The following is a 27970-nucleotide window of genomic DNA, read 5'->3' on the forward strand; positions in this document are numbered from 1 at the left end:
CCTTTTCATAACACGAGTTACACTGTATAGGTGCACATTGTTCATCTAAGGCTGAGGTTTGAGGCAAATCCTTATAATATCTGTCTTCCCCATGAGTGTGCGTGATTTTGTGCGTTGTCTTCTGGTCAATAATGGGGATCAGCAGGGGCCTCCTGGTTTTCCAGAAGAGGAAAGCAGTGGACCTGCTGGCTGCTTTACCGGATGTGGTATTGGTGTGTTTTTATTAAGACATTGGCTTCCTGTCATTTAAAGTGTAAGGAAGTTTAGAAACTGTCCTTTAGGCTTCTTTAAGTTATTCTTATCTTCCATCTGCCTTATTACTTATTTATAGTATATATCTGTCTTTCCCATGAGTGTGCATGATTTTGTGGATTGCCTTCTGGTCAATAATCATCATATATATTTATATCAATATATATTTACAATATATATCCTATATATTGTAAATTCTCCTCAACCAATTATATATATATATATATATATATATATATATATATATATATATATATATATAAATCACATATAGATATATATCACTTAGCATATAAATTTCTCATCACTAATAATTAAATACATTAAGGTCTTCACTAGCTATCTTCAAATTATCCGGTTTCACTTCCCCCTTTTCCAAAGCTTCATTCCGCAGTTCATGTTCCATGGAGCCCTGTTTCTGGTGCATGCTGATGAGTGTTACCAAAAAGGGGTTGAGGTTCCTTGTTCAAATGCATTTGGAAAAGGCTGGATGAAACCAAATTAAGCCCTTACTATGTCAAATGTGTTCTTCAGATAACTACATATGTTTCCCACACTTAAGGGAAAATGAGGAAGGTCTGACCCTCTCCTGAGATTAATGACCCATGGAATACAACTTGGGAGGTGCCTTTTTGGAGCTATACCCCAGTGGCAACATTCCCTGGAGTTCATCCTTACATTCTGACCTCTCTTCCTTCTGGAAGGCCTATGAGCTGCCCCTCCAGGGTTCCTCAAAAGGCATTGAGCCGGACATCAGTAAAGCAAAAATCAAGTCCCCCTATTCATAACCCCATAACTGCTTACCAGGAACTTGCCTCTATTTGGATCCCACTATATTCCTCTGGACTTCCTCTAAAAGTACAAAATGATGAAAGCATAGTTTGCTGGGTAAGAATTTATGGAACCTTTAAAGCTTACTCCTTATACAATTAGGTCTAAATTACTATACTGGAACATTCTGACAAAATCCAGTTCCTCTTTGTCTTACCTGTAAGTCATGGCCAACTGGAGGAACAATATCATTATGAGATCTGCTGTAAATATTTTGGTACTACACGCTCATATTGTGGTGAGGTGTGCTTTGAATATTGTCATAGTGTGAATTCTTAACTCAGTAAGTTCTTATTGACAGTAATTTCTTATACGTTCTGAAATGAGGGAAGTATTGGGAAAAAGACAAAAATACCTAAGACATGATTCCTGTCCCCAAGAGGAAGGTAAGACTAATACAAATAAATGCTTGGTAAACAATATAAGATGGTATATTGTTAAAAATATACTGAAGATACAGTAGACTCTTGACATTCAAGGGGATTAGTCCAGAGATGCATTTGAATTTCCCAGTCTGTACCATTTTGTCATAAAATGCATGGGATGAGAACAACCCTGAGTTAATGTTGATTAAAAGGTTTGGCTCACTTACCAGGTAGCACAGGACTCACTCACAGGAGCCGTGCTGAGTTCCAATTCAAAATCTTTACCCTGGCCAGTGACCAGTAAATCTGAATTGAACGTTTTGGAAAACTAGCAAATGGGTGAGTGTTGACTATGTGAATGCCAGCAGTCAACTGCAATCATGCCTGTGTATATCTTATGTAAATAAATATTATGAATAGCTTAGAAGGGAAGATGGTCATTTGGAGGTAGAAGCAACTGGCTTCAGTCATGAAAAGTGGAAATTCAAACTGACTCTGAAATAACAGTAGAATTAGGAAATCAGAACAAGAATATTCCAGGAGAGGACTGAAAGGAAGTGAGGTAGGTCTGAATGTTGTCTTAGGCTAGCGATGGTCATTGGGAAAGCTCTGTCCGCACAAGCTGGAGCCCCTCCTCTGACCTCAGGCCAATCATTATAGTCTTCTGCTCCCTTGCAGCTGGTCTACCAATCTCTGCATCCCACTTTTCAATATTCTTCCCCCAGGTCCAATGCCCCATCCAGTTGTGCAGATTGCACACTGTGCAAGGATGTCACATCTAAAGGGAACACAATTCACATAGTTGACATCACAGATTGGTAAAATTATTACGACAGCTCATCTCCAGATGGCAGTAAAGTATACACTTGGAATAAGATCAGCATTTATAGTAATTTCCTGACTCATGGAAATAGGTACCTTGAAGGAAGAGGTATCATTTCCTAATTTGTAAGGCGGTAACTCTATGGGCCATTGGCAGTCTTTGCTATGTTGAGTCAGAATCATGGGCACATTAGGGAGGGGCCAGTAGCCTAGACTATCTGGGCTTGTCAAAATTCAGGAAAAAAAGAGAAAGCTGCCCTTGGTCTTTATGCATAGGTAGAGAATATGACTCAACTTTAGTGTTGTTCCCCCAAAAAGTTTGGAAGATCAAGCATGCTGTGCAATCATCTGTGCCCAAACTGCTGTTTTTGTAGATGAACAAGTATTGCATATTATCCATTAATATTTTCCTGCTTTGCAAGCCATATCCAAATGTACATTTTTTCTTCTTTAAAATTTAGTACAACTTTGGCATTCTTCTATTCTTTGCTTAGATGATGAAACCTTGTAGTGAGCGTGTCTTCTAAAACTGAACAGTATTTTGCTCTGGTACACCTACTGCTTGCCACCCCCACCCTGTGCCAGCCAGCTATGTTCAACATGGTGCATTTGTGTATTTGAGGGCCACTGAGCAGGCTCTAGGTCAACTTTCCAAAAGCAGATGCACTCAGGGACCAATCTGATAAGATATCAATTCATCAAACACTTTCAAACACCCTAAATCAGATCTAGAAGAGTCACAGACATTGGGCAGAGGCCGGCCAAATTTTAATATTGCCTGTATTGCCCTGTTCTTCAGGGTCTGTGAATTTTCAGGATGAAAACTTCAATACTCTAGAGTAGGGACAATGTACAACTTGTGAGTCCAGGTTTACATAAACAACAGGGTAAGGCTTTCTTCTAAAGCCTTTTTTGAGCCCAGTCTACTGGGTTTTCATCATCTCTTAATTCAATGATTTGTTAAACTTGCTTGATTAAATGTGTATTTTATGTGGAATTCAAAATTTCAGAAGTCTCAGCCATTCAGACACAAAGGATATGTAGGCCTTTTAAATGCAATTCTATGCTAATTTGCATTTTTTTTTCATTTTTGTGGGCTTGATTTCTCTCAAATGGTGGCTTTATAATGCATGTTAATTTTCACCAATCTATGACAACTTTTCTAACTGCTAAAACTAAAACTTTGAAAAAAACAAACCCTCAAAGGCTGCAGAACTATCTCTTGCAATATGAATTCTGTAAACTTTATAATTTGACAAATTGGTTATTTAGAATTGTTCATTTGGCAGATTGGCCTGTTTCCCATGAAGCACTTGTCCAGAGGGCTTTCTGGATCCTGGATCACAATATGCACATGTCTTCGTGCCCTCATATGAAAATGAGGCCCTTCCCAGTTGGAGCGTGGTAGTGTGGGACCAGGAGAGACAGCAGCACCGGGCTCTGCCACTTCTGTGGCTGCAACACGGGTCACTTTCTGTGTTGTCACCATGGCTGACCACTGATGCGCCTGACATTCCTGGTACAGGCCCACTTTCTTTGTTCTACTTTCCTTGCATTACTTTTAGCAGTGGCTACTGCTCAGCTGCTTCTCAGTTCTCAAAGTCTGAGGGACCTCTGCCCCTAGCAAGAGCTCCTTTAATTCTCTTAAATGAACCAATCTGTAATGGTGCTTTGAGGGTGATTCCTGCGATGTCCTGAGAAATCCTGTTTTTATTGCTGGGTATTCAAGGGCTGAGTTTTCTTGTGGCTTTTGTTTCTTGACTACTTGGGAGTTTGCAGCTGTAAAAGTAGTAAAAAAGAGTCCTAGTAAGCTTGTATCTACACCAGCTAAAGAATTAATGTGCAGTAAAGCTTCTGATTTCTGGTTGTGTTGGAGTCGTGCTCACTAATCTAGAATTCTGGTCATTATATAGTCACCATAACCATTATACATGGATTATCATTTTTCCAAGGCATAAAGAGACAATATGTGTAAGTTCTTCTAAAACTAGATCAAGTAACTGCAACTTTGATAGTCCAAAATGTACTTTAAGAATTTATGAGACTTCAAAGTCCATTTTACCTTCATCAGTTCTGACTTTACCATAAAGTATGGATACTGATAAGGGAGAGTTGTGACCAATAGGCTATTGGACGATAGAGATTTGCAATGTGCTAGTTTTCTTAAAGGTATCTGAATCTTTAAAATCTCTGGTCTATTTTGCCTGGGAGAAGAGTTGTTAGTAGGTCAGAACTGGGGTGAAAAGAAAGAAATTCTGATTTCTTACCAGAATATAAGCATGATTACAGTCACAGGGCCTTTGCTCTGCCTCATCAGATCATATTCATAAGGCAGTTATTTTTCCTAACACAGTTGGTGGCACTCATCTTCTGGAGGAGAAAAATGCAGCCATCTTCCTGGAGGAAGAGCCCCAGTTGAAGGAAATGCCTGAGATCTTCTGGAAGAGGCCCGCGCTGGGCAAGTCTGAACAATCGGTTGTTGGCTCACTTGACCATGAGTTAGTTTCCCTTTCCAGAAACTGATCTTGCCTGACCATCCTCAGAGACCTCAAGCCCCCCTCCCCAGCCTTTGGCTGCGTTTCCAGCAAAGCTCAGAGCGCCTGTGTCTTCCTGATTGGCAATCTAGGCTGTGTTGCTGTCAGAAATGGCTCGGAGGAAGAGGGGGGCGTGATTAGCTCTAAATGAAGTTCTAAACCACTGGTACATGAAATGAAACTATTTTTCCTCTCCCTCTTTCTTCTTCCCCTTTCTTTAACCTGAGCTGCTGATGTAAGTGGCTGTAATTTACTTTCCCAGAGAAAACAAAGCAAAATAAAAGGCAGAATGGCAAAAAGACCCCTTTGTGAAGTGTAGCGCTTCTGCTCCTGATAAAAGGGAGTCATTTGCAGCTTTCACGGTGTCAGTATTAATTTCCAAGCAGTCAAAGCCACCGCTAATTTATTTACAGAACAATCTCCTTGCCCAGGAGCCGGGCTGGTGAGGCAGCGGATTCTAGCCTCCAGCTTTGTTTGTTGACAGGCTGATTTCCCACAAGGCCATTTCCACCTGTGTTTCTGTTGTTTCTAGTGAGCGTCTCCCTTTCTTCTCCCCTGCCGCTGCCTCCCCAATGGCTGCTGAAGGCCCTTCTCATCTCCTGTCTCTCTCATCCCCTTCTTGCCTCCAGCCCCAAGGACTCCTGGCAGAGCTGTGCAGTCACTCTGCACTTACCCAGAGTCTCTGCTGGCAAAGTCCCCGGGGGCACCGCATTTCTTTCTTTTTTCCCTTTTTTTTGTTTCAAGGACAAGATTCAAAAGAGCCTGCTACACACAGGTTGTAGGGTGCCCCTTCAGATGTACCTTCAAATAGGGGCTGAGCAATTTGAATATTTGTGCTTCTGGAAATCAGTCTGTCAAATTGTCCCCCCAAAGCCCATTAAATTCTGCAATATCGTTCAGCTTTGAGGACTTCATTATGGAGTCGAATTTGGGGCCCTGCACCTCTCTGCCAAAAGCACTCATCTTCAAAGATGCCTACAGTTAAAATGATGGAGTGGCTGCTTTGGCCTTAGCTCCATGCATACCAAGAGGGGGGAGGACAAAAGGGGATGTGTGTGCAGAGCAGCCGAGATGCTAGCCACATGCCAGAGCCAGACAGGTAATACATTGAGATGTTGAAAGCACATTTCTTTTGCATGTATGTGTGCCTCCCTCTGACATTGTATAGTTCACATGCAGGGCAACAGGAGAAAGGGAAAGGTATGATTGTAAGTTAGTAATGGTGTCACATGGGCACAGAGTAGGAAATAGGTATTAGGTAGCCCATTTTCCAGATTACGTATTTGCAAAATTGATAAGGAATATTGAGACCGGAAAAGACTTCACTGCAGCTACATCACGACCTGACCCAAATGCTGCCACCTCCGAACTTTGAAGCACTTACTGATTAAGAAGTATCAGAGGTAGAGTTTGGCCCAGAAAATGTGCCTTGCCCCAGTTTCTCAGCTTCTGCATAATATGTACAAACCATTTTGCACATCTTCTTTTGCAGTTGCTTTGTCCTGGACTTGGTGATTTTCATTCGTTTGTGCTTAAAGGTGCTGTGTTTAAAATGCCCATTCATTTGTGAAAGGAAAGACCGGAAGGAAAAGCACGAAGCTTTGTCCACTTGGAAGCATACAGTTATGCTGTGGGGTCGTCTGGGAAATCCCGAAGTACTGCAGGCCCAGCACAGGGAATTTTGTGGTCTTCGGTGGTTGAACAGAAGAGTATAAGAATAAGAAGAGTGGTTGCCATCCCTCAGTAATCATGCAATCTAAATGAGAAAGGTTTCACATTGCTAGCAGAATCTGTTTTACCTCCCAGCTCCCCTCAAACTCTGGCATCTTCTTTATTCAGACTATTTTCTCTCAAGTCTCTCAGGTTTGTTTGTTTACCAGGGATGTGGGACTCTCAGAGTTTGAAGTTTCAGCCATTTCTTAGTTTTCATTCCTCAGCTTTCCGTGACCAAAAACCCTTATATTTATTTTGAAAGCAGAAACAATGTCATTTCGTTGCCTGCCTGCATAACTCCAAGATGCCTGAAACAATTTTACTCAAGCTTCCTTCCAACTCACCTTTTGGCTAAGACTAAACAGGGAAAGTTTGGGCCCCAAAGGACAATTTTTCAGAGAAGTTGGGAGCAGGGAGAGGCAAAACCTAGTGATGAGCCTCATCTGACAATTGTCATCTGCCCTCTTTGCATCTCTGGTCTCATTCCTCCCTGTCTCCTGGGGACACCTTACTTTTCTCTCCTCTCAATAATGTTAGCCATTCCCACTCCCTTCCCCTGGCCTGCTTGTCCTCTGGGAGGAAGCAAAGGCTTTAAACCTGTAAACTGTATAAATTTTCTCCAAAATCAACTTGAAACTCAGTTTTAATTGGACAGAGAGGCTTCGCGGACAGAAGTGGCCGCTGTGCACGGCGCATTTCTGATGGCGCATTCATGCTGTAGCGGCTAATGGTCTGAGTGTGCGACTGGTAAGCTCTGAGGGCTGCAGACTGGGGTTTCTTGTGTATATTTATATGGAGACTGTCCCTCAGCAAAATTGAGAATGTGCGAAGAGGCTAGGTTTTCACTCCCCTATGCGGTGGATAATGTAGCTCAGAGTCTTGGTGTAGAGGCTGAGCCTCATGCAGGGAGTCATCAGAGGTCCTGTGGAAATGCACACAGCTTTAGATCCATCCTTTTAGAGATGCAAGAAAAAGAGCTTTCCTTTATTCTGAACTAAGGTTTGGGTTCAAACCCCATTCCACTGATGAGCTGGAAACCTGATCTCTGTCAAGCGGGGGTCTCCTCAGTCTCTTGTCCCCAAGGGAGAGTTTCAGTTCAGGGGATCAGCCCTCCCACTAGCCTTTTGCAGGTCAGCCCTCTGATTCTTGTTCTCAGTGTCTTTTCCCAGCTGCTGAGGCCTGTGCGGTCCCCCCTGGCACCCAGGCTGGTTGCTGCAGAGGCATCCCTTGTCTGCGTCCATCCCCCAGCCCTGGCCACTCCCTTGTCTGCTCCGAGCCACCCGGGGTCAGGAGGGCTGCTCTGCCACCAGATTTCTCACTGGGACCTGGAAATCTCCACGGGGCTATCTGGCCCCATGTGTGCCTGTTCCCCACTGGCCATCCCCTCTCAGGAGTCTCGGGGTGCCCAGTGCAAGCAGAGGGAGAGCCCCTCCCTGGGACCCCTGACGTTTCTGCCTCATCACCCTTGCCCTTCCTCAAGCCCAAAGGAACTTTCTGGTCTCCAGAGGAAGCCCAGTTCTTCTGAAGTCTTGCTCTCTCCGTCTGCCTTTCCCAAGCAGTCTGTGATTGCCCAGGATCCTCTTCATATCCCTGTTGGTTTTGGGAGCACAAAAGCATGAAAAAAAGTCCTTTTTTCTTTGCTTTGGTCCTGTCACTGCCATTTTAAGAATTTATGACTTGAATCAGGGTAGGGAATACTAGGCCAAAGGGGAAATATGGAAGGAAAAGAAGAATGGACAGCTTCTGAAACCAACTATGCCCCTGTCTGAGTATTGGTATTAGACCAGTTACTCTGTCTTTTGCTTAGAAACTGCTTAAATTGCTTCTCTATCAAAAGCCAATGACAAGACTGCACATAGTCAGTGCTTGTGACTAGGATCTTCTTCCTAAGCAGTTCTTTCCAGACACTCCATGGCCTTATATACTCGGAATTATCACTGTGATTAAAAACATGAACTTTGGAATCAGACTCAGTTCTGCACTTACCTAACAGCTCAGTGGCCTTATGCAAAGTAAAGAACTTTCTACAAAGCTTCCAGGTCCTCTGATATGAATTACATTAGTATTATTAGGAGATGTAGATGAATGAATGTGTGTAAAGTGCAAACAAGGGGAGTGAAAACGACTCTTGGTGGGGGCAGGGGGATGGGAGGGGAGGGCTTGCTAGCCGGGTCCCTGCTGTAGGACAGGAGGCACGGCTCTGCTCCTCCTGAGGCTCTTACCTCCTGGGTGAGGGCTTTGGAAAAATCTCTGAGATTGTGCCTTCAGCTCGTCAGGGTGTGTGATTCTTTGGCCTTCGATCAGAGCAAAGATCGGATGCTGATCATTTGCTGGGTTTTCTGAGGGAGAGAGTGGTAGGGAAAAGCTTAGTGTTTCTTTTACTATGCTTCTCGGCCCTTGTTCCTGAAATCCCATTTTTAGGCAGACACCCTCCTTTAGAAACAGGTCATTTTCAATCCCTTTCTCCCTACCCCCTAATCCACCAAATGAAGGTGCTCAAGGGCAATTGTGTAGGCCAACGGAGTTGCTTTGGGCAATGTGAGGGCTGGAGTCCTAAAGGCCAGCTTGTCATTGTGCGGGCTCTCATCAGCACCGCACCTGTGGGTGTTTCTGGAGCTCCATATCCTGATTTCAGCATTCTGCTGGACACCTGGATAATGTGATCGATGGCATGAGTCCTCTTGCTGTTCCCACTGCCCACAAATCAAGCTCTTAATAGCACAATAAAATCATGAGATTCTGGATAAAAACATGATTGCATTGCTCAGATGCTAATGAGACATATATATCTGAGACAACTGATTAAAGACCATGGAAAGAAGGTCTCGGCACAACATGCAAGATGGCTAATTTACAAAGGTGTTAGAGCATTCCGGGTAACAGAATGTCAGGCACCTTTACATCAAAGAGTTGTGTTTAAAATAGCCTGCTTTTCCGTGCATATTTCCCCATGAAACATTGGGACCCCGATGATGTGAGTACAAGCAAGATGGCCAAATGATTCTCCCATCAGGGTCCTTCTGTCTGCCAGGTTATAGCCAACAAAGGTGCCAAGCTGGCAGGCCAAGTGTCTCCAATATGTTTCTAGAATGTGTTGTGCACTCAATAATAAATAACTCCTAAGTTGCATGATTACATAATGATAGCCACATTCATTCACCTGTCTATCAAAGGAGCCATACTTGAGTTTGAGCTCCTCTCCCTTGGGTCCTTGAAGCATTAGCTTGGAGTCTTTAAAATTCCTAACAACCCTGAGCTAAGTGCACTGGGTGGAGTGGAGTCCCTTTTGCTTAGTAATCCATTAGCTAATGGGTGTAAGCCCGTCAGTTTTCTATTTATTCCTTAAACCATTAAGGTTCACCTGCTGTGTGTGAGACTACACTTGACAAAAAAGAGTGACGGTTGAAATAAAATAAATATCAAGCCTTACGAGGTCTGATGCGTATTGTTTAAAACATACTGGGCTCCATGGAAAGGTAAAGGTGAACCAGCTATTACAAGTTGACACATGGATCTGGGGCGCAATGAGGCAAACAGAACTCTGCGCTGGGCTCCAGTCTGCAGGTGCTCGCTAGTGGAAGGAGGATGAGTTGAGAGCTGTCTACCAAGTGCCTCCCAATATTTGTCAGCAATGTGTACCTCAGTCTCTTGGTTGCTGGTTGATAAATTTCTCAGTCAACCTTTCAATGGCTGCCTTTTACTTTTTAGATAAAAATCAGATTTCTGTTGACCTATACAAGGCTCTACAAAGTCTGGGTCCTACCACCTCTCCGGCCTCTTCTTCCATCTCCCTTTCCCTTGCTTGCCACCGCACTGACCTTCATCAGGCTCTCTGCACAGGGTTCACTCTCTAATGTTCTTTCTCGCCTTACTCACCCTTCAGATCTCAGCCTGAATGCAGTGTTCTCAGGGGAACCCTCCTTGATGGCCCGAACAAAGTCATGTCTCCCACTAGGTGATCATCTCTTGGTTTCCTGTCTTCCTACAGAGCCCTCGGAATAGCTTATCACACTGTAGTTAGTCACATATACATCTGATCAAGGTCTGTCTCTCCCACTAGAAGGAAAGCTCCTTGCAGGCAGAGACCACTTCTGGCTTTGCTCACCATTGTTTTCCAGGGCCTAGCATCGTGTCTGTTGAATGAATAAAGGAATCCAATCTTGAGAGATCTCCATGGACCAAAAAATAATGGAAAGGTGCCTTGAGGGTTATTGAGAAATAAAGGTTGATATTTCTTGCATATTATTCTTTACAGTTGAAATTTACTGTATAATGACTAGTTTTGACCTCATCAGTTTCCATTATTATCTCAAATAATTATGGTTTTGTCCTATATAGACAGCCCTATCAGCAGAGGTCACTTAGGGTGAATCTGCTGGAATTGAAACTAGTCCTTTTGCTCATCGCAACTCAGGCAGAGGAGGACTTTCTGTTACCTAGATTACTTGCTTTCCTCAATCAATACTTAGAAATGATTCTACTTGCTGTTATGTCCAGAAATCACTAAATCAGAGCCCAAACCATGTAGGTATTACCAACGAGTTGTGACTATCCCAGATCAAAAATGCATTTTTCATAGTTATAAGAGTATTCGGAAACATTATTGAAGGCAGAAACCAAATGTCTTCATAAGAACCTTCATGCAATCTAAGCCTGTGAGGATTATACAATCTTTGTGAAAGTATCTCTAAATCAAAGGGCATCCAGTCATTATTACTATGTGCCAGAACAGTCCAGGCACTCTGATATAGCAGTAAATAAGAACTTTTATAGATAAATAAATATGTAAATGAGATAATCCTAGAAAGATAAAAGGGCTATGAAGAAAATAGTAAATGATTATGTTGAGAAGATGACTAAAAGGAGCTGCTTTAATTGGGTGTTGAGGGTCAATTTTGGTTCATATAGTTCAAATTTTGTCCAAGGGCAGGAATTGCTATATCAGCTATTGCCAAATCAAATCCATCCTCAACAAGCCACCTGCCTCCATTCATATCATATCTATTAACATTCCATTGATCCAGGCAAGTCATATGACTAATCCAACATAAATGGGTTGGGAAACTACCCTCCGCTCACAGTATGCTTCCTTCAAGTAGATTCTTAAACAATTGTTCTCCACAACTCTTGGCTCTCTCTTCTGGGGACTCTATCTTTTTTATTTTATTCCTTAGTCATTTCTGAAAGGACAAGGAAAGAGTTTTCCTTGTCAGCAACCGTGCAACTTTCTCAGCCTGCTTCCTACCTATATAAATTTGGGTGACTTACAAGTCTTTTTACATCTCTACAAGCCTTAGTCTCTCCTAGTTCAGGATGGCTGCATTATATAATTGCCAATACAACTATCTCAGAAACTGAATGGGTGGTTTATGTACTTAATTCCAGTAAATTCTGTGCACTGAGCCCATATTCATAATTCTTTTCTAAAATGTCTTTCTCACTAGAGTTAATTGTGGTTCTTAATTCACTAACCTCAAACTTCTGTGTGATCTTCCTAGGAGCCCTTTGTTGACTAAAGGTATCTACTTAGTCTTGCCACAGGTCTTAACGAAAGCTGTGGCGGCCACACCCTTGATTTAGACCGTGCTCCTGGGCTGTATCCTAATGGCCATGTCCTTGCTCTGGTCTTTGCCCATAGGCTGTATTTTGCTTCAAGGATATTTTGCTTTGAGAATTTAGAGAGGAAAACTAGTATCTTTTTTCAACACCATTTTGTCCTTGGTTTTTCTGAGTTCTCTGTGTTCTGATTTCCCAATTGTGCTTATAAACTGGACTCTTCTTTTCTGAGCTCATCTCTTCTGTGTAGCACCTTATCAAAGGCAGCTACCTACAGCCAGATCAGGCATTTAATAGTCCATTTCCAAACCCCCTCACCCCACTCACTGAGCTCTGTAGGTACATGTCTGCCTTTCTAGATTATCACATAAATGTGTTAATCATATCTAAATTTCACCTTGTCTCACTTCACCTAAACCTATTACATTTATCTGTTCTGAGCTATTAAGGGGCTTAGCAGGATCACACATCAAGAAATGATTTATGGATGCTAACATATAAGAAATATTTCTTTACTCCTTTTTCTTTGTGTGCCCCAGTGACCCACCTCCCATCTACCCTCGCCCGTCCTCAGCAGCAGTGCTCAGCCCCTGGCCTGCAGATCTGCTTCCTGGAGCCCATGTCCTTTGAAATATGACAATGTTCAGAGATCCTTCTTTCCTGGAGTGCGCTGGGACCTTCTCTGGCACTGAAGTGTAATGAGATGAAGTGATTTGGGGAAGACCTATTATTTTGCATGTGCTTATGACAAATACTGGCCACAAATCATCTTGTTTTGATCTGGGAGCACTTGGGAAAGTTTTCTCTTCTTAAAGGAGGATTCCTTTCTTTGGGTGGCCATTTGGATGCCAGAGAAACATCCAAACTTCTTAAAAGCTAAAGAGTTAGCTTTTAAGAAGTTGGAAGGACTTGAAAGAAGTTAATTTTTTTAAATCAAGGAAGTCCATTATAATGTGGCATATAATATCAAGAAATAAGAAATAACCTAATGCATATCTGTTTGAGATCAGTTAAATGTATTATGATCTATCTATATTAATATCCGTATCTATCTCTATCTACACACACATATACGCACACACACACACATGCCAAATGGAGACATAATTGCTAATATTGAAAGAGTGGCTAAAAGGTGCCAGGCACTATATGATAACCCATTATGTGGCTTATTTAATATCATCTTTTTAGATATCTTCTAAGATAAATAACTTTATTGTCACTTCTTTTTAACAAATAAGAAACTAAGGACTAGAAAATTTGAGTGATTTATTTTTTGAAGTCATTTTCAATGTATACTGATTATTAGGTTAACACATCCCACAGATATACTGACTGTTGCATCCATATATCTTAAGTAAATGGCCTTCAAGGTCCAATAGGGACTGGCTGTCCTCAAATGAAGTTGGTGAGTAATTTATTTTTAGCTGAGAATAATTACAACCAACTACATGACCATTGTGAAAATTGAATAAATTTCTATAAAGTTAATAAACTGTCACCTCATGTAAAAGTAAGCCCCCAAATAAGGAACACCAATTGCCAATAATATCGTCTCCTTTTTAAATTTTTATCCTCTTCTTCTAGATTTTCCTTTAAGTTCAATAAAGCGAACTGGCATTTCTCTGGCCACAAGGGTGTGCTGTTATATTCTGTGCTTGTGGGAAAAAAATTGGCTGTCCAATGTTGACCTTTTCAGTTGAGCACTTTGGGCATGAAGTGTTGGGTAGGAATGTTTGCCTTTGAGTTATAAGGAACAAAATTGGGTATCCCCAACCTTTCATCTAGTTGCAGCTGTTTGTAAGGATTGAAGAGAAGCTGACCCTGTCCTAGAATTCCATGCAATGAATGCACAGGGCAGGTAAGAGGAGGGGTTAGGAAAAGGAGAGAGGCTTCCCAGAGGGGTGTTGGGGTAATAGGGGAATGGCCCTGCTGGGAGAGTGACCAGTGAACCCAACACTGATTGGGATTGTTGCATAGACAGAGATGGACACAATATTGGAAAGTAGAAATGAAGGAAATGAGAGAAGGAAGAGATGAACTGGGAAGAAGCATTCTGTGGGGGAAAATCAAATGGCGCCAGCCCTCCTCTCTGTGGCGCCCTGCGCCTCCACCTGGGGTGCTCTCTGTACTCCACCCCCAGCTTTGCCCTGCTCCCACTCCTGCAGGTCTTCTCTCCAACAAGCCTCCATGCGGATGGATGCATCTTGCTGTGCATGCTCAGGGCTCCCTATTCTTGCCCTTCAAAATATAAAATGTCAAACATCATCAACAAGGAAGTGCTCGTGGACTCTCCTCTTCCACAGTTTGCCGAAGGGAGTCATATTTGGCTAGCCCAGTATCTCTTCTTTTCCTAACTCTGATAAAGAGGAAAGAGTTTCTTGTTCGGCAAAAGACTTAGTCGAAAATAATGCAATGCGAAAGATGGGGAAAAAGGAAGAGGTGAAAAGAAAAACTGAACCCTCAGAACAGGCTTTTCATCAGATGGACTGAGGGAAGAAGGGTCTGAGAGAAGGTGAGGAGTAAGGAAAAGAATCGTGGAAGAAAGAGAATTTTAATAGGTATTGCTGTAGACTCTACATTTAAATTCTTTTTAATGTCCTTTAAGGGACTTGAATAAGGAATCCAATTTATTTTTAATTAAATGTGGGTGTTGAAGTAGGGTTGAGTGTGGGCAGAGATGGAGTCACATGCTCTCTCAGCTATATTAGGGTTACAGTAGCGTTAATCACAGTGTGAAGTTATGTTTGTGTGATTGTTTGATTCACACAGTGTCCTCCTTAAGCAATAATCGGGGAAGAAAACGGGTCTATTTAAGACACAAACTCCAACCCTTAGCACATACATAACACGAACAAGGGCCTCAGTAAAAATATCTTGAGTAAACAGATGTGTTAGAGAGGGCCACAACTGTGCCTGCTTTTAATTCGTTTCTCTTTGCTTTCTTTCATTTTGTAGCTGCAGCTATCCTGGCACAATCCCACTTAAATCTATGTCATTGAACAAGTCAACTTCAGTGGGATTTCCTCTTTTTTGTTGATATTGTGTCAACCCCTTTGTGGAGTACTAGATTCCCCTCACAACTTAATTCCCTGTGCAATATATTTCCTGCAGAACACCAGCTTTTCGGCCTGTGGTTCATTCCAGGGCTCAGAAACTTCATTCTTAATATAGAATGTGGAAATTCTACCATTGGTGGGAAAAAAGCATACCAAGTAGATAAAAATCAGTCCCACTGTAGCATAACTCTCCAGAGAGAAGAGATAAAACTGCTTGATGCTTAAGTTTAAAAAAAAGTAACAAAATATTTCCAGTTCCGGAAACTGAATTTCATTCCTAATGTAAATATAGAAGCCTCTGGAGAAGAGGATCATACTTGGGAGAGGGAAGGGAAGCAAAGGGAACAGTAGAAAGGGATTCCACCACCAAGCTCCATAGCTTTATAGCAAGGAAACAGCCCAGAGAAATCAACCGTTTCTCTAACAGCAGTTGCCCCGGTCAGAAAACTGAGTTTGATATTGACTTTTCTTCTCCCTCAATCCCCACATTGCTAAGTCCTGGTGCTTCTCTCCCCTACATATTTCTTTTTTTGTTAAGATATAGTTGAAATACAACATTGCATAAGCTTAACTTGTGCAGCAGTTGACTTGATATGTTTATTTATTGCAATACGATGACTAACATAGCATTAGAGAACACCTCCATCATGTCTCATAATTGTGCCTTCATTTTGTGGTGCGAATGGTTAAGATCTAATCTCTTAGCAACTTTGAAGTATACAAGACTGTATTATTGACTAAAATCACAAAGCTAGATATTCCTAATCCTATCTATTTTTCTCCTTTTCATCTTCCTAGTCCGAGCTATTCATCTCCTGCCAGGACCACTTCAGTGACCTCAAAATCATTCTCTCTGGCCCCGCTGCCTCTCTCCAATTCATTCTCTGAGTGACTATCTGGATGATACCACGAAAATATACATTTGATCACTTGTTTATAGTTGTTAAGACTCCCCCCTATTCATCATGACAGTAAACATCTCTCGTAATATGGTTTACAAGAGAATAGAAATGCGGACGAGAAAACGACACAGAGCTCTTTAGAGGGGACTTGCTATAAAAGGAAGCAGAAACATGGGAAGAAGGAAAGCCAAGTGAGGTCAAATAATGTTTTCCTTTTCTTTAAGTTGGCTGATCAGAAAATAATACTGAAGAAGGAGAAATTGATGATGCAGGAGAAAATGGTTCCTGAGAATGTGACTGACTTGGAACATGCTAGGGTAGGCATGGCCCTGTGTGTTGGCAGAAAGGGTTGACTTCCCTGGAAGTCCATTTAAAAATGAACTTGTTCATGTGGGTCTTTCTGCAAAGCAAAAAGAAGACTAAAAGCAAAACTGATCTATTCTTTTCATTGAATGTGGTTATGGCAGAGTACAGGACATTTTTCACAATTACATGCTCCATTTTCCCATATTTCTGTTTCCTTCAGTTACTTTTAGTAAGTTTTTTCTCATTTAGCCTGCCCCCAGAGCTGTCACTGTGGCGCTCCATGCCCTCCGTTCCCTTATCTGCTGGAGAGCTCCTAGCTGCACTACTCAGGCGACCCCTTCTTTGCAGCATTCCTTAATCTCCACGGACAGGACATACCACCATGACCCTCAAATCCGGCTGTGTGAACATTTCCTTTAGTACTTGTCTTTAGGCCAGAAGTCCCAAACTGACATTATAGAGGCTTGTGGATTTTGTTTGCTCAATGTAGTGTTTTTAAAACACTACTGTTGGATTAGATGACAACAGTTAAAAAAAATCTGAAAAAATATCTAACACTGTTGAAAAATGAAAGATGGGCATCCCTGGGCCCATATTCCTTTGTGGGAGCAACTGCCTAGGACAAGCAAGTCACTCCCTGTCTGTTTATACCCCAGCTCCCTGCCTCAGGTAGTACTGGCATAGCCCCTGTGGACAAATACAGGGCTGTTAAGCTTACCAGCTGAGCTTTAGTCACTACAGGCAGGAATTACGACTGGTCTGCCTGTGCAGTCTAGCATCTAGTACAGTGCCAAGCACACAGTAGGTGCTCAGGATGTGTTCTAAACTGAACTTCCCAAGCTCTGCATGTCTTCCTGTAGACTCAACTCACACTGGCTTCCTGTTCCTGAATGCATCATACCGACCCACAAAGCTCGGATCCTTACACCTGCCCTCATTCCCTCTGCCCAAGGTGCCCGGCCCACCTGGTCACCTCATCCTGCACACCTCAGCTCAAATATCCCTTCCTCTGAAAACTTTCTCCAGCCCTTCAGGTTAAATCAGATCTCACTGTAATATACTTTCAGAGCATTCTAGACTTTTCCTTCATTGCCACTGTTGTTTTCTTAGTGTACACTTGAGGTTGCTTAATATCTGCTTCCAGCCATAAGCTCCATGCGTGCAGGCCCAGAGTCACTGGGCTTGTTGTGGAATCCACCATGCCTCACCTGGTGCCAGATGTGCAGCAAACCTTCAAGGTGTACATGAATGAATGGATGAATGAATGCTTCCAACAAATAGGCCTTACAGGAAGTAGAGTTCAGTACATGGAGGTGTGGATGTCTTGTTTTACTCTGTGGAGCACTGTGGCATGCCTGTCTCACTCTAACCTTTCTAGACTACTTTGATTTGAGTATAGATTTGCCTTATCTGAGATCATGAATGTCCTGAGGGCAGGGGTCTGTTGTCCCTTTTTTATCTTCTGCATCTAAGGGACCTGCATCAAATACAGAATTCCAAATTATCAAATGACCAACCTAATCAACATAAATTCCCTTCTTAAGAAAAGGATGGTAGCTTTTCTAATTATTAATTAATTCATTATACTCTTTCATTACTTGGAACTGGACTCTATTCCAGAAAAGATGTGTCAACAATGTCTACCACAAATGATCAAGATGGTGGCTGTCAGACACCCAATTGGCTCTGGCTATCAAGTTTCTGTTGGTCTATGGCCTATTTGCTGAGTTTTTGAGGCATTTTACAGGCATCATTAACCTTATGCTGTCCAATAATTGCGAAAATAGGGAAAGCATTGAATGCAATTGGAAAGACTTATGACTTAAAGTGAAACAATTTTACAGGAGTACTTAACTATTGGGTGTTTGCAGAATGTTTGAGTTCAGATAAATTTAGTTTTACCCAACAGGGCAAGTGTCTTATCCACATGGCATTTAAAACTACAGATCATAGAAGACTTTGTGTTCACACATGCCTCCTCATCAATGAGCCAGGGCACATAATGAATTGCTGGGAGGGCTCACTGGAGTTAATTAGCAGCTGTATGTGAAGAGCTTGGTTCAGACTTGTAGCATGGAGGGCTGCGTTCTAGAACAGCAGGTCCAGGATTCACAATCCAGCCAGGCAGGGGATCTGTTTGCTTGGCTGGTGAAGTTCTTGGGCTCTTGGCTCCTCTGTGGGGCTGCGTGGGCCCATGCGCATCCAGCTGCTGCCGGCAGAGGGCAGCAGTACGCTGTGCGTGTTCAATTTGCATCCTGATTAACAAATCCCCAAGGATTTACAAAGAAAGTGGGTGTCCCAGGTCTACCCTAATTTCTTTTCTCTGGGCGTCAACACTGGTCTTAGTAATTGCAAACACAGACCTTTTACATTATGTTGGACCTTGGCTCATCTGAAATACTGAAATGAATACACAACTAGGAGCTGCCATCACAGACAGGAAGTAACTTTAATTAAATATTGTGGAAGTTGAAAAGTTTTTACAGCTTGAATTTTGCAAAAAAAAAAAAAAAATTATAACAACTTCTACAGTAGTTAGGTTCTCTAACAATTGAACTGTACAGTGTGTGTCTATTCAAAAAGTTTGATAAGAAGGTGAAAGGTTAGTAGATTTAGAGATGACTTCATTAAGCTGCATCCTAGTACAATGTGAGGCCAGGGCATGTTATGCAATCCAGTCTTCCAGAAGCTGTATTTTTCCCCCAAAACTGAAATGTTCATTTAATTGTCTATTTTTTCTTCTTAAAGCCATATTCTGCATTTAGGGGAACATCTTTTAATTGTAAAAGTTTTGTATAGAAGAAAGAGGGTCAGAGGGCTGGAATGTCTTTTCATCTAATCAATATAAATAGAGGCAACAAAACACAAATTATACACATTTTAAAGGCTCTTTGGACTTTCAGAAAAGTTCTAACCACTATACATGGCTGACAGATGGGTGGCATTTGTCGTCGGGGTCTAAGCCGGACACCTCACCGGCTGATTATCCTTCACCAACAGTTCAGGGGCTCACCAGACAAAATATGGCTTTAAATTGTACACATCTTCAGGCCAGTGCTTACCACACGAAATCAGACAACCTTTCTGAGTACCGAGAAGCAATGCGTCCACCTTGCTTACATTTTCCAGTTTTTTTATTATTATTAATCATCATTATTATTATTTCTCACCATGAAAAATCAGCTTTCCTCCCCTCCCTTCCCTCCCACAGCTCCCCTCCCCCACCCGCCCCAACCCATAAAAATCGCACTCTGACAGTCTAGTGAAAACCATTGCAAAATCCAATGGGGGCATGCACAGTTGCAGCATCGTTGTGAATTTCTTGCTCTACTAGAAAATGTTACATTGTCTTAAGGTAACAAAACAGTTCTTTTGTGCTTTTCCATTTCTTTGTTGTTTTTTTTCTTTTTTCTTTTTTCTTTTTTCTTAGAATGTGAGTGATGACTGACAGTTCTGGTGCAGTTACAATGTACAAGTGAAATGAATATGATTTGCATTGTTAAGGCATCCAATCTGCTGGTTTATATTTACGTGAAAGACAAGAGGAAATATACAAGCAGACTTACGAAAGAAAGTATGTTCACTGATTTCTATGAAGTTTCTCCCCCGAATTTAATGCACAAAATGTGTCACTCCAAAGGGAGAGATTCCATGCATATTAATAGAGTAAAACAGCATTAGGGTTTTTTCTTGTAAGCTTCCAAAGCAAAGGATACAATTTTTTTAAATCTACAGAACTAAATGCTACAAGAATAATATGCTACTATTTTTTTTTGCCATATATTGGAAAAAACTTCTTAACTTACAAATAATACAAAAATAGACAATGGCTTTTGGGTGGAAATTAAAAAAATTGAAGCACGGGTTAAAACAATACTAAAAATAACTATAAATGAAATGTTTAAAAATCACATTGAAACAGCTAATACAACTGTAGGTGACCAAATACTCACTTTTCACATAGCAAACATACACAAGAAAATAAACTGGGAGTGGGAGGAAAAGGAAGAAGGGGAAAGCAATATACAAATTCCAAAGATAAATACATTATTTATATGGATATTTTACAAAATCCCCTTTAAAACAAAAAGCCTTTAAATTTCGCAAGTATGTGCAAGCTAAAGGTAGTGAGCTTTTTCTCTTCTTTGCAAAATATGCAGTAAATCTTTTTGTGATATTGAAAAACTGTCTTAAGACATTAAAATGTATAAATAGGACAACAACTTTGGCAAAAAATCACAAAAAATCTACAGTATTTATAACTACATACAAAAACACAACAGCAAAGAAAAAAATATCAGGCAAATGCATCCTCAGAGCTTTGCTGCATCTTTGCTATTAATTCTTATTTTTAAGAACACTTCCCAGATAATAAGAGCAAAAATCCCAAAAAACACAAAACTATGTTTTGGAGGTCTCAACCTTCTTCTCCTTTCTACCAGTTTCCTTTTACTATTGATTCCAAAGCACTTAACCTGTCGCTTTAATCTGTTATGTTACAAATGGTAAGGGCCGACTGGTAGAGGCGCCATCTCAAATGGGAATTCTCAAGTACCTGCCATGTCGCTTTTGTCCGCTTTCGAAAAATCAGTCTGAAGTTGGCATTTAGGATAAATAAACTGTAAATTGGTGACTGGCGGAGTGTAAGAGGGATTTTGGCTTGATAACCGGAGGGCATAATGTGGAATTCTGTGCCTGGACCCTGTTCCATGAAGTCGCAAAGGAGATTCACGCACATTAAGTGTGCCACCAAGCTCTCGAGAGGCCATCGGCTTCAGAAGAAGTTGACTAAGTAAAAGAGAGAATGCTATCAGGTTTAAATATGTAGTTTTAACAATCTGTCTAGAGGCACTGGATTTTTGAGTTGAAGGGAAAAACTTGATCACTTACATCACTTTTTAGCTTTCCAGGCTGCATTTATTTACAGTTACTTAAGACAACAATACAAAAGAGATAAATAAGCTTGCACTGCTAAGGGATGGCATGTTAAGTTAGATATTGAAAATGCACTGTCTGAGCTAACTACCATTTGATATGCTTTAAGGCGCAAAAGCCGACCCTTAGTTTTCTAAAAAATCTAACTGGCATTCCTATTCTGTCCCATACAAGCTATTTTTTCTTTTTTTCTTTTTTTTTCTTTTTTTTACTTTTTTGTAAATATCACCACTTCATTCTCCCTTTACACAGCTTTAAAAACATCATAAATTAAAACATGGAGTCTTATTTATAGTGTCCCTTGTATACAGCTTTACGGGTTTATAAAAGACAAATGATTGCCGAGTTAAGCTTAAAAAAAAAAGTAAAAGAAAAGTGGATTTGCTTTTATCAACACAGAATAAATATATCCCCCAAATACTTGGGAGGCACAATTTAACCAACACCCTGCACTCGCAGATCCTTCCAATTTCAGTGTTTGCAAGGTTGGTGATATTGTTTGTTTAAAAATCCGCAGTTATTGTGATTCCTCTTAAAAAGGCCTGAGTTAAAAGTTCCACTCTGGGACTTGGATCAGATTACTCTCCGCAGCAGAATCCAACCTCTTCATTAATAAAATTCTTCAAGGCAATTCTTTCACATGGGAGGAACAATCATGCCAGATATCGCTGTGGAAAGAGAAGACAAAAGTCTGGAATTAGTTTTTGTTATAAAATATATGTGTACTTTATTAAGAACGATAACATATCAGTCTGTGTATGTATCTTTAACAGAACAGAAGATCCTAAACATCTCTCCAAATCTGATTTCAATTTTAAAACGTAACTGGAAAAAAGTTGCATAGTTTGAATACTGCTGGGAAAGTTGCAGCCCCAACCTTGCAAAATAAGTGAGAATTTTTCATTTGTCACTTTTTCTTTCCCTCCCCTTCACTTCCAAAATATATAATAAAAAACTGATTCATCCCAACTGCCAGCAAATTTTCACACACACAAAAAATAGCCCATGGCTCTCTCTGGGCTCTATATTAGCACAAAGACTGACACCGGAGCAGCAATCTGAGCACCTTCATTTCAGTCCTCATGCCTAGGAGAAGAAAATGCCAGTGACAGCAGGCAGTCCGTAGGCATAGAAAGTTGGGAGGAGGCGTGAAGCACAAGGAGAAGGCAGGTTTGCAGAGACCATAGGATGTCTGTCTTCTTGCCACTGCTTCACTCAAGGTTTCTGGAATGTTCTGACCATGTTCCTAGAAAACTGTAGCCTAGGGAAGCTGAGCTGAGATCCTGAGTAAAGGGGAGTCTGTCTGGGATAACCAAGAATCTTTTATAGTGTTAAGAAATAGGAGGCTGTCCACAGCGTATTTAGAAGAACATGGAATCCGACAGCCGGCTTTCCCCTCTGGCTTTTCCCCTCGCTGAGTATGTCCCCAAGAGGTCCTTACTTGTTTCCTTGAGCCTCTGCCTCCTCAGCTAGAAAATGCAGTTAATCGTGTTGTAAAGGGCCATGATACTGTTAGAGTTGTTAGAGATTTAAATAAAGAAAGCCCGCAAAGTGGCCGGCTTTGTCAGCTCCTAGTAGAGACCTAACAGGTTAGCTGCTATTATGTGTAACCATGTATTCTGCGGCTAAATGTGTGACCTTGTGCTGTTTAACTTCTCTGGGCTGTGTTTCCTCTTCTATCAAACAGGCACCATCCCACATAGCACACTTCATGTGATGGCCGGGAGGAAGGAAGGGATCTGTAAGAAAACTCAGACACTGTGAAAAACAGTGAGAGGAGAGTGTGCCTACATTAGACACGAGTGGCAGCCACCTTGGGCTTCAAAAGATGGGAGGGAAAGTCATTCCATTCTTTTTATTGGCAATTCTGAATTTAAATTAGTGTTCTTGTCAGTGATGACTGTGTCTAGGAGGTGGCCTCTTCATTTCCCAACTCTCATATCTGGAGGAATGTGACTTTTTTTCTTTTTTTTAAGTAAACCCCAACTACCACAAATCTTGGAAGACTAGGTGAGACTCTGCACCCTGTGGGCTGCCTCTGCCCTCCTTCTTTCCCCTCCCCCAGCCCTGACATTTCAGATTCAATTAAAAAAAACTATTTTGCCAAACACTTTTTCCGTTAATTTTTAAACCCATCTGTATTCACAAGGAAATTTAATCCACATGTTTCTGATTCATATACACGTAAATCATCCAAATGTTTTGCAAGAGCCATTTTGCAGTCCAAAAGCTCCTGGAGTCTTTTTTGTAAGTCCTCATAAGCCATTTTTCTTAGAAACAGGAAGTGTCTCTTGCCAAATACAGACCAACTTAACCCCCCAGAGATCTGGGATCAGCTGGAAATGCAGATCCCCTATGATTCAAGTGACCCCTAAATTTGACTGAAGCAGGGAGCTCTGTATTTCAGTCCAAGCCTGAACTGGAGAATTCAAGATGCTTCAGCTCCAAAGGCAAGGAGGGAGGAGGGTCTTTGCAGTGTGACAGCTCAGCATGGCTCTGCCCCCCCTGGGGAGCTTTGCATCCAGGCTAGTGGTGGGTCCAGGCACCCTTATTAAAGACAGGCTGCTCTGTGGGAATTCTAAGTGTCTGGCAAAAGCAGCAAGTCTACTTGTGCCTTCTGCCAAAATCTGCCCCGCGTGCCTGACCCTGAAGGGCACTCCCCATGGTTCGGCAGGATGACCCAGGCTGCATCAGTACAATGTGAGGCAAGTGGAACCGACAAATGCCCTGCTAATTTGGTTGCTGAGCCCAGCCAACATTTATCAGCTGGACCTGAAAACATGAGGACATTTTTTATTCTGGATAGCCAGAATAAAAAAAAAGAAAATATAAGAGTGCTTGGTACCTGAATGATATATTAGATTAATTAGATCAAACCTCCAGGAGGGCCACATTTAAAATTATAAAGCAAAGCTAACAGATAGGCTAGTCCATAGTTAATAGTGTTTCTTCATCAGCAATTCAAGGGCCCAAATTCAAGGGAAAGAAAAAAATCAGAGCCCAGGCTGGGAACCTAAGGGAGAAAAGGCTGTGGGGTAGGGATTGAGGGGACCAAGGGCATGTTTTCTGTAGAGCGGGCAGCAACTTGGCCCCCCCAAATGCTGTTGTGTAGGACTGTCTACTCAAAGCCACCAGACCCTATGAATTATTTCAAGAGAAGATGGAGATGTGGAATTTTTAAAAGATGGAATAGCCCAGCTTATATATATTAGCAAATCATTAAAATTAAAAACAAATGAAAATATCTGAGGGCATCTGGTGGGTGGCTTTGGTGTGCCCACACTGTCCTACCTTCCCTTTATTGGTCCTCAGACTTCTCAGAGGCTAATAGAAGCTGTGAAACCTCTCTCTAGAAGGCCCTTATGTACCTACCCATCAGAGGGTTATGTTCTGCACCTAACATCAGAGGGTTACAACTCCCTAACTCTCATTTGTGACTTCCTAACCTTCAGATGCAGAACCCTTAATGATGAGTACATTTGAGGAAAAGATCACTTGTTTGTGGCATCTAAGCTTGTGGACCTCTAAAGAGGCCTTTTTATGAAGAAACTCCCTCAAGGACTACAGGGAAGCTCCTGGGTTTTAGGAGCTGTTTTTCTTGTAACTGTGCTGCAATCCTCAAGATTACTTATGTGGGTGAGAGGGATGGGTGTTTGTGGCTTGGAGTGTTCCAGAAATTCTGCTGGCACACTGGCTTGCTCAAGCGGGGCCCACAAAGACTTCCATGAGGACACAACGCTCTCAGAGAGCAACGTGTGCCAAGACATCACAAGACTGGGGAGACTGAGGAGGCTCTGCCATTTTTCCCGGCAGCTATGTGATCACTTTCTCTGACAAGAAGCTCAGAAGACTACTGGTCTGGAAGGCAATGCCTTGTACATTATGGTCTCCACATTTTGATAAGAAGGAAGACAAAATGGAAAGTGTTGCAGAGCTGGGAGAGTTTGGAGTAAGAAGGTAGAATGTGGTCTTTCTCAAACCACCATATGTGTTAAGAATTATGAGCTAATCAGGAACAGAATGGGGGGCGGGTGATCTGGCACAAACCGAGCATGTGCATTGAGCAAGACAATCCTATGAGATTCACTCCTGGAAAGCATGATATCTAGTGGGGCTGAGCAGCCTGAGCTTCAACAAGGTCGGGAAAAAAAAATCAGAATGTGCGTACAATTTTTCTGAAATCACTCTGGCCTTTTGTTTTTAATTTTTCCCTGCAGAGACTGACCAGGATAGGATAGGTGAGGGTCTAAAATCACTACACTGGGGGAAAAGTAGGTCCAACGGCAGGCTGACAGCCTCCTTGGGCTGCCTTTCCCTTGATTAATGAAGTCTTCTGAGGCCTGAAATTGCCTAGAAGCCATGCTCTGGAGGACATAAGCTTTAGGAGAAGGGAGAGGACATCTCCAGGACAATGGCTGAGCAGAGCTGGTGACTCGGGTCTCTGACCTGTGAAAATAGACACACTTGGGGAGTCTAGGATCAGGATTCATCAATGACTTTATCTAGATAAGGATAAGGATGGAGGAAGTCTTCTCTGCATTTTCTCTTTAAAGGCAACATACAGCTGCATGTTCCAAAGCTTTTCATGGGATGTTAATTGGTCTTAAAATTTGGAAAAGGGTTCTGGGGGCAAGTAAGTTTAGAGAACTAAATGGACTAGTCATTTTGTTTAACTGCAGGAAATCTCAGTCTTCCTTCAGTAAGCTTAGGTACGTTGTGGATCTCCAAGACAGGGATTCAGGAAACACAATTTGACCACCACACTTTAACTTTTTTAAACAGAACATCTCGTGAGTCTCCAAAAGTGCTGAAATAAGGGTTGCTTTGTCCTAAGAACAATTTCTCAGACATGTGGCATATTATCCAGGGTTTTATCTCCCTGGGAGAGAAAGCCAGTTGCAGTGGCAATAGAGACTGGGAATTACACAGTGTATGTAAGGAGTGGCGCTTATGACTTCCAGGTGAGGAATTCCTTGTCCCACCCTGTCCTTGCTCCTGGGCACCTGTGCTCGGGGATGCCGGGCGTCGGCCTGATTACTGCTCAGTACTCTTTGGTGCACGTTGTCCTTACAATGTTTCTCTCCCCCATCTCCTTATGCCCGAATCCTACTTGCCCCCTTCATTCAAGGCCCAGTTCAAAGGCAACCTTCTCCATGGGGCTTTTCTGAATTCTCCCTTATCTTTTCCTCCTCTGAATGTCAACTGCTGACTGTCCAGCCTCTGCCAGGCAGCTCTGCCTTTCTTACTGTCGGATCCTGTTTCCCTAACACAGGGAAAGTTTTTAAGGTTTTTGCAGTCCACATGGGCCTAATCCAGTTGCTTGGTTATAGTGTGGCCGTAGAGCATGGGGGGCTTTCTGGGTTTTAACCCAGAATCTGCCTGTTTGCTAGCTGTGTAACTATGAATAAGCCATCTTGGTTCTAAGTCTCAGTTTTTGCATTTATAAAATAGGGACAGTAAATAGCCTACATCCAAAGGTGGTTGGGAGGAGAACATGAGATAATGCAGAAGCCAGGCTGGGAACAAGCCCTCCCATGTTAGCGGATGTGACTGTCATGTGAGATTGCAGTGCCTAGTTCTCAGGCACTAGAGATGGCTAAGAAAGGGTTCCCGGGGAAATGACTTTCTTAAGGAGTTGGCTTAACAAAATAGAATGATATACAATTAGCAGAGTGGTTGCTGGAGGTAAATAGGCCTTTAAAACATTTAAATGGCCTAAACGTGTCACCTCTGATCTTGCTGATAGGGTCAGTTTGCTTGACCAACTCTTCCTCTGTCACTTGCCCTTTCTTAATCACAATTCTGAACTAGGCAGGTCCAGAGGAAGGAGGTGTTACTGTAACAATGAAAGGGAGAAAGAGGAATAAAACACTTCAGTTTGAAGTGCATTGAGAAGGCTAAAGATGGAGCAATTCTTCAGCTATAGGTCTAGAAGGCCACTGTCAGAACGTCACTTCTCTCAGGGGAGAGTCCACCGGCCCACACAGGTGCTCCCTGCAAACAGCGGCGCAGCACCCAGGAGGCTGCAGGGCTGTGCGCCAGAGCCAGGGTGCAATTCTGGGCCCGTGGGCCCTGCCTGGAGAGTGTGGTGGTTGGGAGCAGAGAGGGTAGGAAGAAGGACAGCCTACAGGAAGGTGGTGTCAGTTTATTTGCCTTTAATTTCTCTGCGCACACCTCCTCCGCCGACATCCCTCAAAAGTAGGGACATTTGGTACATGACAGTATTGGAAAAACAGAAGCCACCAGAAAGAATCTCTGGACACATGCTCAAGCAGAGGAGAGGGCAGGGTCATCCACAACAGCAAATCCAATGCAGTGTTTCCCCAGCTTCACTTCAAACCCTCTATGCTGCGCCAGCTGCACATGTGAAATGTGACGGGGGGCGGAGCCTTGGCTGCTAATCAGCAGAGGGCGCGCAGTCTCTGTACTTCTGGCATCTGTGCAGACTTGGGTTAGACACGCTCTGGGGGTGACAAATACACAGACTTTCTATGTGTCCCTGTCTTGAAGCCATTTCATCATTATGTAAGTGTACACACACCCCACCGGAGGTTCCCTAAATCCATGGGGTTCTAAGACATAGGCTGAGTCCCTATTTTCAGTCCCACCTGCTCGCTCCTTGGCCAACACGACATGAAAAGACACTTGGCTCCACAGAAGGGCTGCCTGCTTAAGTCACTGCTGGCCAGCGATAC

At 42.3% G+C, this 27970-nt stretch overlaps 1 protein-coding gene across 11 annotated transcripts in view; it reads right to left on the minus strand.

The window, feature by feature from the left end:
• Positions 1-21231: 21231 nt before the first annotated feature.
• The window catches only part of EBF1 (EBF transcription factor 1), a 376768-nt gene continuing 370029 nt past the window's right edge, over positions 21232-27970 (minus strand). For 9 of the 11 annotated variants that reach the window (XM_036915412.2, XM_057491234.1, XM_057491220.1 and 6 more), the window contains one exon: positions 21232-21943. Coding sequence is in view for 5 of the 11 variants with exons in the window: in XM_036915948.2 (XP_036771843.1) it covers positions 21912-21943 (32 nt within the window). In the remaining 6 variants the exon portion in view is untranslated. Of the gene's footprint in view, positions 21944-25833; positions 27739-27970 lie in introns of those variants that run through there. The other 2 variants (XM_036915248.2, XM_036915851.2) reach the window with 2 other exon arrangements.

The sequence above is a fragment of the Manis pentadactyla genome, chromosome 2, assembly GCF_030020395.1.
Source record: "Manis pentadactyla isolate mManPen7 chromosome 2, mManPen7.hap1, whole genome shotgun sequence".
Taxonomy (NCBI): Eukaryota; Metazoa; Chordata; class Mammalia; order Pholidota; family Manidae; genus Manis; species Manis pentadactyla.